This window comes from Paramormyrops kingsleyae, chromosome 8 (genome assembly GCF_048594095.1).
Source record: "Paramormyrops kingsleyae isolate MSU_618 chromosome 8, PKINGS_0.4, whole genome shotgun sequence".
NCBI lineage: Eukaryota > Metazoa > Chordata > Actinopteri > Osteoglossiformes > Mormyridae > Paramormyrops > Paramormyrops kingsleyae.
The window spans coordinates 22,498,294-22,516,372 of record NC_132804.1 but is presented as its reverse complement, the minus strand read 5'-3'; the positions used below and the strand labels follow the sequence as shown (position 1 = coordinate 22,516,372).

At 41.5% G+C, this 18,079-nt stretch overlaps 1 protein-coding gene across 2 annotated transcripts; it reads right to left on the bottom strand.

Moving 5' to 3' along the window:
* Positions 1-8,285: 8,285 nt before the first annotated feature.
* sp7 (Sp7 transcription factor) lies at positions 8,286-15,277 on the bottom strand. Of its 2 annotated transcripts, none has more exons than XM_023795290.2 (2): positions 15,164-15,277; positions 8,286-11,797 (listed from the first exon to the last, which is right to left on the bottom strand). In XM_023795290.2, exons 1-2 carry the CDS (start codon positions 15,182-15,184, stop codon positions 10,475-10,477), a joined length of 1,344 nt encoding a protein of 447 aa, XP_023651058.2. In that variant the 5' UTR covers positions 15,185-15,277; the 3' UTR covers positions 8,286-10,474. The 2 variants fall into 2 exon arrangements, with proteins under 2 accessions (XP_023651058.2, XP_023651057.2); XM_023795289.2 differs by having other exon boundaries at positions 8,286-11,800; positions 15,164-15,241.
* Positions 15,278-18,079: the final 2,802 nt, after the last annotated feature.

The following is an 18,079-nucleotide window of genomic DNA, read 5'->3' as shown; positions in this document are numbered from 1 at the left end:
CGTAGCAACCTTCCTCCTCGTAGGGTTTAAATTCTGACCAATCACAGCGCGCAGAAGCCATTGCCATATGAGTCAGAGATGCTTAATAAAAGCAGATCTTGCGTTTTTCTCCATCGTAATTTTTGTCCATCTTTTGATGATTGCACCGATATCCAGTAATATTGTTCTGACAAGTTGAGCTACTTTGTCGAGTTAGCATAGTGCTAATCGATAGTGCTAATCGATAGTCCTATCCCTAACCTTAACCCCAAAGAACCCCTAAAACCCCTAGAACCTAACCCTAATCCCAAAACGGTGGAACTGCACATGCGCAGAAAGGCTCAATATCACGTCTCGATAGGTAGCTCGTCTCGATAGGTAGCTCGTCTCGATAGGTAGCTCAACTCGTCAGAACAATATCAACAAGTGCAATTAAACAGAATGATTTTTTTTCTGGGATACAATATGCAGAAAAAGGTGTATTCTTTATGTGACGGTTTACATGAATTTGTTTAGACCTATAGAAATCATTAGTTTTCTTTTAACCATGCCAATGATTAAAAGTGTGGCTTTATCTCGTCCTTTTTTGATTGTATACACTATTATAGCATTTGTCTACTGCATCCATCCTCCTATCCATCCATTATCTATACCCGCTTGTCCTATTCATATTCTCGGTGGTCTGGTAAATGTGCTATGTTATTCAAAATCATGGTATTGTTAATTCCGGTATACATTCATGAAACTAAATCGTCTGCTGTATGTTAGTCGCAGTTTAAAGAAACCTTCTCACTTCACCCTTGGTGGGTGGCGCAACTGCCACATGACAAGAGGCTTTCTTGCAATTTGTAGACTGCTGGTTTAAGTAATCTGTAGGCAACGTCTTATAAGAACGTGATGCATAGCATGTAATTTCATTCGACAATAAATCTCTCATATTTAATCTTCACTTTTAAGCAGTACTATAGTATTAAAAAGTAGAACTAAAACATCTAGATTAGGAATTGTATTACGTTGTTACATCGTGGCCGACATAGATTACCTTTCAGAAAATCATTGTGGGAACATGGTGACTGTGATGTAGCTAAGTATCCTGACGCAAGAGGGCAGCATTTTCTCGCAGGTAATTTGCTAATGTATTTCAACTGACAAAAGAAAAATCTGTGTGGTAGGCAACTCCAGTCCTGCAGGGCCGCAGGGGTTTCTGGTTTTCATATATCTACAGATTGTTATTTCTTGCTCCAAATGAAATGTGGACTCTTCATAAAGGGGGCTGAAACAAACAAACAAACAAACAAAAAACAAATAGACGACATATTACTTATGTCCTGCTTTCACCTGTGTCTATTTCTGACCAACCTGAAGGTACCCACCTCCCTCAGCTACTCTAAAAGGATGCATATGGGAACTGAGAGCAGGAAATAAATACAATAATGCTACAGTATAGTGGCCTTAAAATATATTTCTTTTTTCTATTCACAAGCAACTGGCATCCTTTCCAGGGTGTCCCGGTGCCGTAGTCCTCCTGGGATAGGCTCCAGCCTTACCACAACCCTGTACTGGATAAATGGATTCAATAGATGGATGCATATACTACTAGTCATTATTATTATTCTCGTTGAACATTGCAGACATTCAGAATGTCTGTAAATGAATAAAAAACGTGACTCAAATAGCACTCAGTAATTTTATACAGTGAATGGCAGCATAAATGATGTAGCCCTATGTCATTTTAAGAGCTTTGTAATTGCATTGCTAAATTGCTGATTTGCGATCACATTTGTAATACATTTGTTTTGACTCATTTTGTTAGTATGCATGTTATGCCTGTTATTGTGTTAATCTGTTGATGAATCGTGGAGTTAATGAGTCTAAGTCAATGCCCAGAGTATGATGGACCATTTTAATTAAGTCTGGGTCAAAAACCATAGCACATTCTGAAAAGATATCATTGAGAAACAAGTATAGCTAAATGAACAATTTTTTCCTTCCCCAATATGATGTGTTTCCTTTTTTGTGTGTGTTTTGATCCTTCTCCTGCGGCCGGGCTTCTCTGTGGCGAGGCGCGGGTTCGAATGGCGCTCCAGTGTTATTTTTGGCGGCTGCAATGGTTGGTGGCTCTCGGGGAGAGAGGAGACAGAGGGGGGATAGCTCCCGTCCAAAACCGAGACCGTTTAAGGGATTTCTCATCTGAAGGAATAGCTCCGTAATGATCAGGAGTCATTATGCGCGCACAGAAACCAGCGATGCGCGCACATGCGGTGCAATACGCTTTACCTCCTCCACGCGCCACGATAAGCGATGACACGTCATATTAATGAAATTAAGAGTAAAGATACGCTTTCGTCTATGCGAGACACTCTCCTCAGACACGAAAGAAGACATTCATACTTGGATACATATACATAGATCCAAGTTTTTTTTTGCCTTATGTTACTTTATAACGTTAATTCGGACAACTTTAATAAAGGACAGATTTTCCTTTCTTTCTTAAAAGACTGACAATTTTTGTATCCCGTCAGACACCCCCCCATACTACTCTGTAACATTTTGTCAAAAACAGAGCTTTTCTTACTTTACTTACTTGGCCGAGCTTCAAGTGAATATTATTATTTTATTTTATTTATTTATTTTTCTGTGGTGAGTGTGTGAGCCTGTGTGTGTGCGCGTGTGCGTTAGGCCGCAGAGATATTTGAATTTCTTCAGGATATTAAATAAACATACAGCGGCAGCAGCCCCAGCAACACGCCGCCTGCCAGTTGGATGGGGGAAGGGGGGGAGCTGCGGCCATGACTTAGGGGGGGTTAGCGGCTGTTGGTCAGGGCCCTAGCCGGACACACTGGCGCCTCGTGCTGGAGGACTTCTGAACCACCACACTCCTCCGTCTCAGCCCTGCCAACCCGGCCTCTCTCTCTCTTCTAACCCAAATTGCTCCCTCCCTCCCTCCCTCCCTCTCTCTCTCTCTCTCTCTCTCTCTCTCTCTCCTTCATACACACACACACACACACACATACTTTCCTTCTCTCATCCTCACCAAGTTCATCTCCATCTTATGTTTGTCTGCATTTCTCTTGCCCCATGTTGTCAAATTTGACTTCCATTTATGTAAAAAAAAAAAAGTTCCTGTTAATCAGCTAAGCCCTTTCCATCATTTTCTTTGGTACTTCGTTCATTTTCCTCTCGCGTGTTTCCTCCACATGCTCCCCCCTCCCCCCCCCCCCCCCCCCCCCTGCATGCGCGCACCCTTCCCCTTAAATCCCTTGCCTTTTAAAATGTTCCTAGGAAGTCTTTAGTGGCTTACAATTTTAAAAAAAGGAATGAGGATGGTTTGGGCAGCACGTCAGTCGGAATACCATAATATCATCAGATACCAAAGAGCACTTTTTTTATAGTAAGCATTTTTTTGAAAGAGAAACTACATCTGTATGTGTTATGTGTGTCCTGGAATTACAGCTAGCTACCAGTTTTGTCTGACATGAATAAATGCAATATCCTATTCAATTTTCTTTAAAAAAAAAAAAAAAACATGAAAACGAGACATTTTATGGTAGCTTATGCAGATGAAGACCAGGGAAAATATAATTGAAATAAATACATTACATTTATTGTCTCATTTATGAATATCTTTTATGTTTTAATTTTTAACTTAAATTTGATCTGATTATCAACTTTTATCTGATTCACAGATATAAAGTCATTGTTTTGCTGTGGTGAAATAAATATTTCAGCTTTATTGAAGCTGTTTTCACAATTAACTTTTTTTATCATCTGAAAGTGTTGCTGAATATTCATGATGAACTTCATTAAATCATTTTTCAATGCAAAAAGAAACAGACACCTACTATGTTCCATTTCAGACATGCATAACTTTGCATTGTCCGGAAACTTGGTTCGGCCTGGTTAATGTGAGACTGCTTAGGGAATCAGCCTGGTTAGTATGAAACTGGTTAGTGTGTCAGCCTGGTTAGTATGAAGCTGGTTAGTGTGTCAGGCTGGTTAGTCTGGAACTGTAACAGAACTAAAACCTTGACAGAACAAAGGAAGTCTGCATATTTTAAATGGTCCATAATATATGCAACATTATGCTGTTTTGGGGGGAGGGGGGGGGGATCCACAAGATGGCAATGATTAAACGGGACATAAATAATTTACAAATCTCTGCACACATGTCAGACAGCCATTAAAAACACGCCCACCCTTCCCCCAGCTATGAAACCATTACTTTCAAGTTATCCATATTAACAATTATCTTCCCACTAAATAAACACTCCTAAGTACTGGACTGTATTGCTAGTTCCTTAAAAGTTATGAAATGCTGCTCAAGCCAAGGTTATAAGTTCATCAAATGTATGTGGGATGTTTAAATCTCACAGACAAAAGGCCCATTCAAGCAACAGGAACCCTATACAAATAGCCATTGAAAAGTCTGATAAAGTTAAAGGAAGTCATAAGCACAGCTATTGTCCTGCAAGTGTCGTGGGTCATGTTGCTCACGACGGGCATCAATCTCTCGCCTTCACTATCAAAATGGAATCTTTCCGCCTTGCCTTGCATCACCTAGGCCTTACCTACTCTCCTCGCACCCTAACTTGTAAGTTCACTCAGGTCAGTCTAAGGTCTTATCTTCTGACATTATCTGGGGCTGGTGGTTCCCAGGCCCCCCCAGGGCTCACTGCTCCCCATCAGACGCCAGAAACCCCAATGAGGAGTGCTTGCCACACCCGTGAACACCTGTGCCTCTGTATTGTTTTAAATGGACCCCCCCCCCCCCGCCCCCCACCCCGCCATACCCAGGGGCATTGGGGAGTTGAGACTATAGGAACTAGCATCATGAATACAGCTGTCAGTACATCACCAGCAAAAGGCGGAGGGGGGTGGTGCCTAATTCATTTATAGAAATACTAATTTTTTATAATAATTGTAGAAATGTAAAGCAAATACAGAGAAAACGTAGCAGTACAAGAAAAAATTAAAAAAGAACATGAGGAAAAAGCAGTAATAACACAAAATATGCAACAAGGCACATTGCCGTAGGAAAGGTAAGTTAACCTAAGTGCAAAGTGTCAGTCTGACCATGTCTGAGAACATGTCAGCCTTCCGGATGGTAACTGAAGCTTCCCTGTGAAAATGACGTTAGAATAACCGTGTTTACGTTTGAGGTTAATTAGGTTTTCGAATATATATGAAAACAGAAACTGGACAAGAGCGATATTATATCATTTGTGACATGTCACTTTTGTTTGTTTGGAAAACAAGTTCCAAACCATGCAGCTCACAAACAGTACACAAGATGTTACACAGTAGGTGTATTGTATGTAGAAGCACAATCTGGTCGTGTGGTTTTCAACCAAAACATGCTCTTGCTTAATTTTTAAGTGCTCAAGATTGCAGTAGGCCTATTTTTCCGATACAGAATGTTGGTACAGAAAGACCATAGCATGATTATTGATAACTGGGAATTTAGCCAACGTTTAATTGTCTTCTCAAAGTTGGCAGCAAATATTCTTAGTATCACGTTCATTGAACGTTATTTCCATATTTCGCTTTTTTACAAAGGTTCCGTCAACATTAACATGATAGCATTATTATCTGAACATCCTTTTAATGAAATTGAATTGAAAAATATTGTTTTAGCCCGTAATAAAATATTATTTTGTAAACCTGCTACACGTGTATACTGCAAACACACCATCCAATCTTAGCAGAGTGCTACCCACTGCTGTACCATATCCATTATTTCTTGGTATTTCTTATAGCTCTTAGTGCAATAACGTTCTGGGACCATCAGGAAACCTGGACACTTCGAACGTTTCTGTACCTTAATTGTGATACTCAGTAAACGTTCCTAGAACGAAAAATTGTTAGCGGGGTTTCATATGTATATTTAGGCTATACGGGGAAGAAATTCTCGAAATGAGAAATTATCAAACGTTGAACCAAGAATAAAGAGCGAAAGAGGGGTTTGGACATGTGGAACAGTTTTGTCCAGGGTTTCTCCTTTTCGCACGTGTGGCAGAATATATTTATCTTTTTATGACCGTATTTGAAGCGACTGTTAACTCTTCCTGGCTTCCAATATAAAAAAATAAAAATAAAAAAGGTTACCGCTGCCACCGCCGTGATATAAATAAGGAAAAAATACCACCGGGAAAATTTAAAAGCCATTTAGTGACCCTCTCCTACCCCCATCCCCAATGTCCTGACACACCCCACCCATTCCCCCCACCCCCTGCCTTTTATGTTGCGGACACGACCGCGCACCCACTTCAGTCCACCGTAAACATGTCAGTCCCTGATGACAGAGCCGGCCCGAGGACGTTTTATATAAATTGACCTCAAGTACAGCTCATTAGATGCACTAAATTGGAACCATGCAGCACAAGACGTGTAGAGAGACGTCCGGGGGGTTCGGTTTGGTGGGGTCGGGGGGGATAAGACAGGTCTATGTGTTAACGCGGTATCTTTTTTTTAAGTTGCATTTAGCTATGATGGCAACTTTTCGTTATTCTCGCGGGAAATGGAAATGGCGTCCCAGTCCTGTAAACTGTCCCCTGAAACCCGCATTAAGATACCAGAACGGTTATCGCCAAACTGTCTGCTCTAAAGCGAATAACGACGGTGACAATGGTCAGTTCATTTAAGTTAATATCATAGCTGACGTCTAAAGAGATGCAACCACTTCTGACATCTGACTTGTGATTATCTGTAGTTGGTGATCTGAGATGCTCCTATACAGCAGCCTATGTCTCTTTCGCAATCAAAATCAGAAGCAGGATCAGCTTGAAAAGATTTTTTTTATGCATTTGGTGCTCAATACAGTATTATTAATGTCCAATAGAATACGCAATGCATTTGAAAATATATATGCCATATATGCGAGTTATTAAAAAGGGGAGACTTGTTGAATTATTTCATTTTATATAAAGAAAAAGATCAATGACACAACAGAAAAACCATGCTTTCCTTTAAACTTGAAGTTGTACTAGTTTACGAAATATCAGTGGTGTCTGGGGGAATATTAAGTTAGGCAGGAAGATTACTGTATCACTTCTAACAACTGACCCCAGTCTTCCCTACTTACAGTGTATGTATCTCTGAAGTTTTTATTTTGCACCAGTCGGCAGTACATAACAGCACTCTTCCTTATTTCCTCAACCCAGCTAAATATTACGACTCCTCACAAGCGTCAAAACTCGTTCTGTCTGTCAGTCTCTTTCCTGGTGTTTGCTCTTTTATTTGGATATTAAAAAGTGTGTTCTGACTCACAGACTTTCCGCTAAACCTGTATTAGGATGGTCCCCCATGCCCTTAAAGGCCTTTGTGCCCTGCATGCTCCTAGCCCCCGTGGACGTAAGCTCGCTCAGTTTGCTGTCACGCCCGCCTGTGGTGGCTCGCTCAGGCCGTACAGGCCTCATTCTGCGCCTACACATGGGTCCTTCATCAACATTACGGCCCCCGACTGTCTCCTGCGTGCGTTTTCATGGCTTTATTGAATCCCTCTCGGCAAACGCCTTCTCAGTTTCATTCCAGAGAACAAAGTGCTTCCCCCTATCCCCCCCCTTCTGCCCCGCTACGTTCACATAGGGGCAGGAGTAATTGCCCCTCTCAGACCATAGAGTAAAGCAATTGTCACAAGTGTAACTACAGTGTCTGCCTGAAAGGGGTCATTGTGCGGCCTGGGAGTTCACCTCAGTGCGCTTCTTTGTTTGTGCTACAAAGGGTAATTAAGGCACTTGGTCAGCCATGGGGGGGGGGGGGGTTCAGGGTGGTGATGGAATAGTCTGAATACAGAAGGGAGAGACAGAAATTATGAAAGATACACAAGCAGCTGGCAAGAGGAGACACAAAGGAGATCTGGGGAGGAAAAGGCAAATGAGGAAGGGCAGATAAACGGAATAAAAGAGAGGGAAGAGGGACAGGGAAGGGGGGGAAGTCAAGAGAGGTTAAGGGAACCAAGTTGGGACTCTTCAAGCGTTCGGTGCGCTGTGGAGGGTCTGGGCGCAGCACCGGAGACCAAATGTTTGTACTGTGATGAGGTTTGCTGTACAAACACGTTCCGTCCATGGTGGGCCCATTTGAGTGGTGTGGTGTGGTCATTTCTGAATTACCTTAGGAAAAAAGATACGCCCCCCCCCCCAAACCCTCATTGGGTTTCCTTATTTTTTATGATCTCCACAGGGTCACTCCAAAAATGTGAATTTCTTGCAGTTTGTTAAAGTCGTTAAATCACCACCAACCATCAGTCATCATTTTCTAATTGCACATTCACTCATCAGTTTCATAAAAAATTCATTCCTCACGTCAAATTTCAGAATGTAATTTTTTTATTTGTGCTTTTTCCCAAGTGAATAAAGAATTGCTTCCTGTCAAGTTGTGTTTTTTTTTTTTTTTACAAACAGATGAGTTACAGTGAAGAGGTGCAGCACCTCCACAGAAAGCATCCGCGTGATACGCAGCATTGGATCACACGCTGGATTACGACAACAACAATTAAACATAAAAAGGTTCCATCTCCCTGCGGCAACATTACCTAGCTGAAAGTAGTAACCGCTATTTACAGATCACATGTTTTTAAACGTTCAAACAATAATGTAAGGAATAAAAAAAAAACACAGAAAAACAAAGACCATTTTCTGCGTACTCCTTAGTATTGATGGGGAGTACATTTTAGTTTTTTTTTAATCGTATAACATATATTTACATATTGAATAATTTTTGTATGTACTTCATAAGCACAAAAGCACCATTCAATAAAATTTAAATGTTACATTTTTAAGTAAACATATTCAGATGTATGTATTTGAATAAAAATAACAATAGTTAGCACCTTCAGCACCCGACAGCTTAGCCAAATCCTGTGATCTACAATAATAATTACTACTGCTACTAATAGTAGTGATAGTTATATATTATTTTGTATTTAAAATATTTAGAATATGATTTTTGATTATAGATAAGCTGTGTGGTATGCAAATGGCCATTATTCAATAATAATATTAATAATGACAATAATAATAAAAATACTTCACACATTTTGGTTTGTTAGAATATTGTGAGAAAACAAATAAATACATCTAGAAAGGTATACATAAAACCAATTAAGAATAATATGTACACTTTTTGAGAGGTTAATTAAAATAAAAATTAAATATGGGAAAAGTAATCAAAATAGAAATGCAACTATTTCAACTATGCGAGTAAAATAAAGTCACAATTTAAAAATTAAACAGCCGTGAGACAGAGCTAATCATCGAGATATATAAATAAAAACCTAAAATCAAAGCACCTGCATTCCATTTTGTTAACTAAGACAATTCAATAAATAATAGAACAATCTTCATTTACTAAGTTTAATCTATGGCCAGGTACCATCAAACATGCCATTAAATTAAACAATACCTGTAAGAAGTCAGAATTTATTCTCTTGTATGCAGCTAGAATCTGCTCATAAGTTAAGATATAAATAATAGACGTGAGTGAAGAATCAATTAAATAAGACACAAGAGAAAAGCTTTCGAACAGAACAGGCAAACACACAACGAACACAGCAAACGACACTGAACAACCCAGAGAATCTAATCGGCAAATCTGTTTGACCCCAGTCATGATTTCTCGCTAAGGTGTCGTTGTGCTGCGGTTAAATTAAGAACTGATGAGTGCAGCAGTGTTGCTATAAAGGCAAGGGAACCTGGCATCTTTCCACAACATTTCCATGGCTATGTTGGATTCTAACCAGAACCATAAGTCTGAAGTTGGTCTTAGGGTTTGGGTTGACTTTAATGAGTCTTGTGAAAGTCATTACCTCTGTTTTTTTCCTTTTAAAAAATTGGTCTTAGCTTTCACCCAATCGGAAATGGCCGTTTACCACCATTTTTGGCAAAGGTAAAAAAAAATACCACTCAAAGAGGGGGTGGGGACCAGTAAACGCCTTCTTTGCCTGCTTTTCACTTGTCATCCACAGGAGGCAGCACCATAACAGAGGGGCCGCCTCCCTGACTGACGACAAGCTAATCTGGCATTATTCTGTCGATTGTTTCAATGTACATTAGACATTTGACCCAGTGGTGTGTGTCCACATGTGCATGTGCTAGACACCAGAACCGCTACTCTCTAGTCCAGGGGTGCCCAACTCCAGTCCTGGAGGGCCAGAGCTCTGCACATTTTTGGGCTTCCCCTCATGTAACACACGTGATTCAACTCTTTGTGCTAATTACCACACAGCTCTTCAGCTGAATCATTTATGTTGGAACAGGGAAAGAACTAAGCTACACAGGGCTCCGGCCCCCCAGGACTGGAGTTGGGCACCCTTGCTCTAGTCCATTGGCCGGGGCTCTGCTGTCAGTTTCATTCAGCAAAGAACCTCATAGATCTGCAATTAAAACAATAGCATGACTTTCTGCGATTAAAAGATTAAAGCAGGCAGCTCCTTTACTGTGGGGCACCGGGGGAACCTGTAATAAGCACCAATACTCATGAGCCGACCCACAGCAGCCAGTTAGATCTCCAGGAGATTGCTGGCGGTGTCCACACCATTTCCTGGCTTCTCCTCGCCGGTGTTGACCGTGTCTGGGACGATGTTGGCGGAGGTGGCTGGAGCGGCGTCTACAGTCTCTTCGCCCCTGGGGTTGGGCTCGCCCTCGCCGGCCACCTTGCCCTGGAGGGGGGCCTCTGCATGCGTCTTCTGGTGCTTGCTGAGGTGGTCGCTGCGCGTGAAGCGCTTGCTGCACAGTGGGCAGGTGAACTTCTTCTCACGTGTGTGCGTGCGCACGTGGCGCTCCAGCTCGTCGGAGCGCGTGAAGCGCTTGCCGCAGAAGAGCCAGTTGCAGACGAAGGGCCGCTCGCCCGTGTGCCAGCGCAGGTGGGCCTTAAGGTGCGAGGCCTTGCCGTACACCTTGCCGCAGCCGGGGATGTGGCAGCTGTGCACGGGCTTCTTGCGCAGGGAGGCCGCTGAGGCCCCCAGGCGCTCCAGCTCCTGGCAGTTGGGGCAGTCGCAGGAGGAGCGGCCCGGGGTGCTGCCCCCTCCATAATTTCCCGATCCGGATCCACGTGTCGGCTTCAGTCCCACAGGAGTCTCCATGATTCCCGTGCCGGGAACCGGCTTGGGCTTATACATGTCCTGCGGCAGCACGTGTTGGGAGGACTGGAGCAGGTGGGAGGAGGAGCTGAGCCCAACGCCGGGGTAGGGAGCAGGGTTGAGGGGTGCGAAATCAGAGCTGTAGCTGGGCAGCTGGGGGCTGAGGGAGGCCTGGGGGGCCACCGGCTGCAGGGAGCCCTGGAGGCCGTCTGGTTGGCCCTGGGCAGCGCTCAGCCAGCCTGAGTTTGGGTGTACATCCCACCAGGAGGAGGTGGCATTGGCGGGCGCTGCCGTGATGCCGGGGTGGATGCCCGCCTTGTACCAGGAGCCATACGGGTGTGCCATGTCCAGTGAGGTGTAGACACTGGTCAGGCAGTCGGCAGTGGCGTGGGCCTTGGACGCCAGCAAAGACGGATCCTGGGAGCCCGAGTTGGTCTGGAAGGAGTGGGAGAAGGGGATGTACTCAGAGCTGTAGCCCCCAGCTGGCTGTGGAGGGCTGCCGGAGGGGGTCAGGAGCCCACCGCCTGCATTGAAGGAACCAGTGTAGGAATCCGGCAGGCCGTCGCCAACCCTCCCACCCTTAGGGGCCTGGAGGTCCGAACCCAGGCTGTAGGGCTTCTTTCCTGGGGCGGCGTTACCCGTCTTGCCAGGCGTTGCAGAGTCCCTGACCGGACTGGTGCTGCCAAACTTGTTGCAGGTGGCTGTCAGCATTGCCAGGGGACTGGAGCCATAGCGAGCATCGTCCTGCTGGGACAGAGGAGGACATTTTAGCAGGAGGTGGTGCTACTACTCAGCTGGAGGGAGCTCATGGCTCTCCTCCCGCAAGAGTCACACCTGTGGAGTAATACATGGTCCCCCGTCTCATAATAAGGCAAACGAAAAATTGTACTGATGTGTTCAGCGAGGATTCTGAAAGACCACATGCTTTTAAAGAAGGGGCCAGTTCAGCTTGTCGTGAAACTAAAGCAAAGCTAATTGCTTTCGGCTGTAAAGCTAAAAATACCTGTTGTTTCTGTGAATTAGCTGATTATCATACTGTTACTGCACTCATTGTCAGTTGAAGTTTAACCACCAGTGCCTCTCCTGGCATTTCACACTGTACCTGGCACTGGTGGGGGGGCTGAGGGTGGGTCTCCAATAGAGTAGCTTGCCAGGGAATGCCAGCAGTGAACATGGTGCCCCAGAGGGCTGCCTATGTCATCTAATGAGTTGACAACTACAATTATACATATATGACAACTAACAGCATGATTTAAGATGAGACGAGGTAAACTTTATTGATCCCCAAATTATTGATTTTATTTATTTAGTGCGTCATTTGTGAATGTTGTGCAAAGATTTCCAAAAATTTATCAAGTCCTTAAGAGAATCGTCAACGTGAGATGACAGAAGGTGTGTGTTATGTTTCAAATACGTTAGCCTCTTTTTATTACCATGACATCAGAAGTTTTGTTGATAACATCACTATTGAAGGTTGCCATGGTAACGAACACCCACAGTGATACCTGACTTCTCTAACTCCTGTTTTGATTAGAGGTAGACATCCAGCATTGCGCTCTGCCGAAGAAAATTACCGTTATGGCTCCAGTCAGCAGGACCCGCAAAACTGCCTTGTTTTCATACATCAGGTTGACAATAGACTGAACCACTAATTACACCTGTCTGTGTTCTCATAGATGCTGCAACTGACTATTAAATCTATTATTTATTTTCTGCAAATGAATCTTAATGTGTGTACAAACAGTTATCTTGGAGGTTATTAAAGGTGAAGATATGACATCTGATGCATGTTTACTTACTTTAAACCCAGATTTGTCTATGAAACTAACTCTGCTTTACACATAGGTGAGCTGGTATCCTTCAAATCCGTTGACCGGCATGCAGGCTGTTCTTCATTCTGATTGGATGCTAGGGCGTCTGATATACGTAATTTCCGATTTCAAGTTATGGGCCGTTTTTAAATTAATGCAATCACAATAAAAGGTTATTTGCCCACTTTCAGGCCGCAGCATCAGTAGGTTGCTCGTTGACTGCGCCGCAAATGACATTTAAGAGTATAAACGGAGAGAAAAGCAAAGGGGATTTTAGGCTGTTAATTTAATCAGTACAACCGCCACTGGTCTTCAGTTGAAATTTCCGTATGGCTTTTATGTGGTTCAATTATCTCTCGGCTTTATGTTAGGAAACCACCGTGGATTCCGTAAACGTTTGTCAAGAGAATATCTTAATATAAGCAGAATCAAGGACTGGAAATTAAGCTGTTTTGTACGACTTGCCTGTAGTTATGTCAACAGTGCGCGTTGGAAATGAAGTTATAACATTATTCAGTATTTTAAAGAGTATTGTATGCTAAATATATGACTAGAGGCCATTTGTAATGAGTTTAGCGCGTAATTTCTATTCGAGAGTTGAACCCTCCATCTGAATATGAAATGTTCCTCAAATCAGTAATAATAACCAGACTCACTGTTATTTATGTCATGTAAATGTCGCTATATAAAGACTTTTTTGAACGTTATCCAAGCCTTCCCATCTTTTTTAGGGAAAATCGTTGAATAAAACGATAGATTCATATTCATAGATAATGGATATTAGATTATTTTCTCTCTTGACTCATTCCAATGAGGGTCGCTGACGCAGCGATGAGCTCCACCATTAAACTCGGACGTATTACGCTGATCGCCTCTTCATCCCACTAAGCGCCTGCGGTCGGCACGGCTTGTCCTGCTTGTCTACTTCCCATTTCCAGGTTAATTGCATCTTATTACAGAGTTAAACGACAGGATCTGTCTCCCACGGGCGGCAAAGTTAAACTACTTAGTAATATATGAGTCACCAAATGATTATAGCAAAAGGTAGCACACTAATAGCAAATCTGCGAATGGACAGAATTAAACTGATTTTTCAGTATCTCCCTGGATGCAAAGTTCATTTATATATTTCGCAGTATTCACAACCACTCTCGATAAATGGAAGTATATAGGCTATATGTTCCCAATACCTACCCATGAAACATATGTCATTGTTATGTATATGTTACATGTGTAAAATATAAATTTATTAATGTGCACGCACATAGCCTACGTTTTTGGCATAAATTACAATACAAAACTTCAGTTCCTCCCTGAATATTGGCCTATCACCAGCGTGGCATTGAACTGGCCGAAATACAAGTCAACATAAAGCACCAGTAAATCTGAACCTTTCACCATCGATTATTGTGATTACGCGAAACATGGGAAACCGGCCGAGGTGAGTTAGCCTATTTTCAGAGTTCCTTCAGCTAAGACCTGAGTCCTGAGGCACAACAAAAACCTGTAGGTTTCAATCTCTTGAGGATGAAACACCTGGTTAAGGAACGAAAGAATACAAGTAGCCTACTGTACTTATTCATTTTTCGATTTTACACCTTTATTTTGAACAAAGAAAGGAAAGTATCATTAAATTAACCTTTAACTATGAATCTAGATGTAGGCCCATGTTAATGAATTACATCGTATTTGTGGCTCTTTGACAGCTAAAACGTGCCGCCTAAAGCGGCACTGCACATGATGTCTCGGGAGTGAGGAACAGAACAGCGCCTGTCAAAAGGAAATCTGAGAAAATATCCAATGTCCCAGTGTGTGATAAGGTTGGGCTATGTCCTCAAGAACAAAACGCTTGTTTGCCGGATCTTGAAGGATGTTTCGGATTAAGTCAAACACGTCGTCTTTTTATGCGCATTATTTTTGTAATGTTTCCTAAATTGTGTAATATGGTCACTCGGCACATTATTTCATGTCCGTTTTTCTGCTTAGACGTGTCGACATTTCTGCTGCTAATGCAGCTACATATAGGTGTAGATTCGCAAGTGCAAGGTTTCGTTTTAGTTTCCATAGTAATGGGGAATCAAAACAGGTAGGTCCTATAGGTATAAAAGAACAAATGAATGACAACTTGACAAAAACTGGTGGCATATTGATTTTAGCGGGCTACCCAGGACATGGACTGAAGGATATAAAGCCAATATTTTGGGTAGCTGGAAGAATTTTAAAAGTTTTCTTAAAAGTTGGCTACGTAGGACAGTCATGTAAAACGAGCGAAATATTAGATAATAAGTGTATTACGTACCTCCAGAATAGACGCTGCCATCCCTGAGAATGAAATCCCAAGAGCTTTAAATAAATACGGAGGGGGTCTCAGCTCGCGGTCCCGGGACAGTTTAGAGTAGGAACTCCGACTAGAGCGCAGGCACTTCTATGAGGGATGCAGGTCCCGCCCCCTAATTACAGGCTCAGGGAGCTTTGAAGAGCCGCCAAGACGCAATAAAAAAGGACGTAGGACAGTAGAGGGGCGTGGAGGAGGCAGGAATGAGGCTCCGCTCAGAGTGACCACACCCCCGGAGAGTTCCGCGCGCAGACAAATCAGGACGCAAAAACGGAAAAAGTGACCTGATAATATGGGAGCATTGCCTACTGTTAAAAAAACTGACCTGAGACTAAGGGCCATTCTTAAGGGGTCAGTTAAACTAATAGTTGTAAAAGTAAAAAAAAATATCTATAAAACACATTATTCTATCAGACTACGCGTAGCACTGATACGATTCTCATATTTGATGGTATGAAAAATAACTTAAGTATTCTAACATTTATGCTGCCTGAATCTTCTGGCTTTATTTAGGAGCACGCTTAAATTGTGATTATTATAATTTTTTAATAGTTTTTTTTCCATGTCTGAAGCTTAATTTTACAAACACTGCTAGAAGGCAAACTGTTTACACGAAGTAATTTTAGTAGTAATGTACACTACCAATTGTTTAACGAAAAGTGTTAGTGGTAACAATTGGATACAAAATATTGTATTTTAAATTTATTTCAGATCAAGCTCTAAGGAGCGAACTGGAATAAGCAACCCACAAAAATAAATCAGCGAAATTAAGATGGTTAAGTTTGCGGTTTCTGTTTGAGATTTTATTGTTTGGTTTCTAAAAACCTCTTTCTGTTTTCAGTATTTTGAGAAACCCAGTGAAGGGATTTTGCAGACTGTGCTTTGAATTTAAACTGATGCAGTCATATAGACTGAACCTTCTACACAATAAAAGAAAAGCGAAAAATTGAATAATGAAAATATGATTTTTTTTTTATTAATCCTGGAATGTTTTCCAAACCTCCCCCACATTTTGCACCACAAATTAAAGAAACAGCAACAGCAAACCTAAGTCTGTTCAAATTTGGAAATATTTACGTACCGTCTATGTTATTAAGTTTTAAAACAATTCTCTTTTAAGTATTTTAATAAAAATGTCGTATCAACATAACTGAGGTTAACTTGGGTTCATTTTTTCATTGGATTTATACGCTAGATTGAATATATGGCTAATTAAAGTAGATTTCTTTAGCAGGTGTTACCTGATAGAGGTAGCCTACTTTTTATAAATTAATTTGAAAACATGTATGATATTTATCGGTTACACACACAAACTGTTCCTTTCACGTACTACACTGAATTAAACTTATTTGTAATGCTTGCATCTGAATATCGATTTGTAACACACTTATGGAATTGACACGCAGTGTTCTTAATATATTGTGTGGCTGATCTTTTCATACATCAGGTTGACGGATTTTGTAAATGTCTGACCATTTCATCAGTAGAAATTTAAATCAATAAAACATGAATACGTGACTGTGGTTACAGACAATTTATCATTTTCAGTTAAGATCCAGTCTCATAAAACAGTTAAAACAATTGTGATGTGTTGTATGATTTATATGACTGTTGAAATTTAAATCTGCATGTTCTAATAAGATGTTTATGTATAAATATGGTGACAGACATCGGATAAAATAAATATGTAAAATTTTGTCAGTTAGTATTTCAATAAAATCTTATTTTACTTATCTGAAAAAAGGTAGTAAATTATATTAGGTTGACCATTGGTGGTTTAGTTTATAAGATTAAGATTTCAGAATTAAAATCTAAAGGATAGGGGTATGGCCATAAAGAGAAGCGAGGGCACTTTTGTCTGATCGTTTTGTTTGTTTGTTTGTTTGTTTGTTTACACAGTGACATACATCCACACTGCTACAATCCTCCACTTATATTGTCGATTATATACCGCAGTTCATTCTATTGTATTCGACGTTCAGGAACAATTTAATCTTTTATGTCCGAGTTATTTCTGAATGATTCTCTTTACCAACTGTCTTCATTAGAACATTTATGTTCCAATTGATTGTGTCACATGTTCTTTAAATTCCTTTGTTCTACATTTATTTTTGGAATACTCTCATCCTTTTAACAGTGAACTAAATTTTAAAAAGTATTGACAATCTCTTTATTATTTTCTTTTTCTTTCCACCTGCTCCTTCATTCCTGATTCGGTCTTTTAGCAACCCTGACGTCGTTTTCTGTGTGCTCGCTACTTAATATACAATGTTCTGTATTTTAAATAATTCCTAGTCCTGTCGATAGCTACGCCTTTCCCTCCCTCAATGCATCCATTTAGGCAACTTACGGTCGTCAGACACGTGCTACGTCGCTAGCTAACTGCACATGAACGTGCACAGGAATGTTGTGGGGAAGCAGTACCGTGCACATCAGACACTCTTCGGTGGGGATATGCATATTGTTTGTCAGTGTTTTTTTTTTCTTTTTTCTTTTTTCCACAGCGAAAGATGGTTGAAGAAGAAAGTGCTCGGAGAGTGAGACACGTCACATAAGGGAGACCCTAACATCACTCCTGGCCTTTGCCTCTGTGTGGTCTGTCAATAGCAGGTTGACAATGCAAGCCTGACTCTACTTATTTGTATGTGCAACATGTGAGCACACTCGGGGTCTTATAATAAAGATCTAATTCCCTGTGGCCGATGTATGAGTCAGCACTTTAATCCTTAGTGTTTTAAGATAGATTGAATGTCGAAAGGACCACAGGATGGATCCTGTTACCCTGAAATGATGAACCTGGCTATCACCTCTCAGCTACCTTAAGTTATATAGTAATGAGCCTTTTGGTTACAGCTTCATTAACCTTGCTGAGGGTCTCTT

Bases quoted from the DNA above. Each gene is read 5' to 3' on its own strand.
- sp7 (XM_023795289.2), bottom strand. From the start codon at position 15,184: ATGGCAGCGTCTATTCTGGAG. The intron at 11,801-15,163 runs GTACGTAATACA...CCTCTGTCCCAG, and splicing joins TGGCAGCGTCTATTCTGGAG to CAGGACGATGCTCGCTATGG.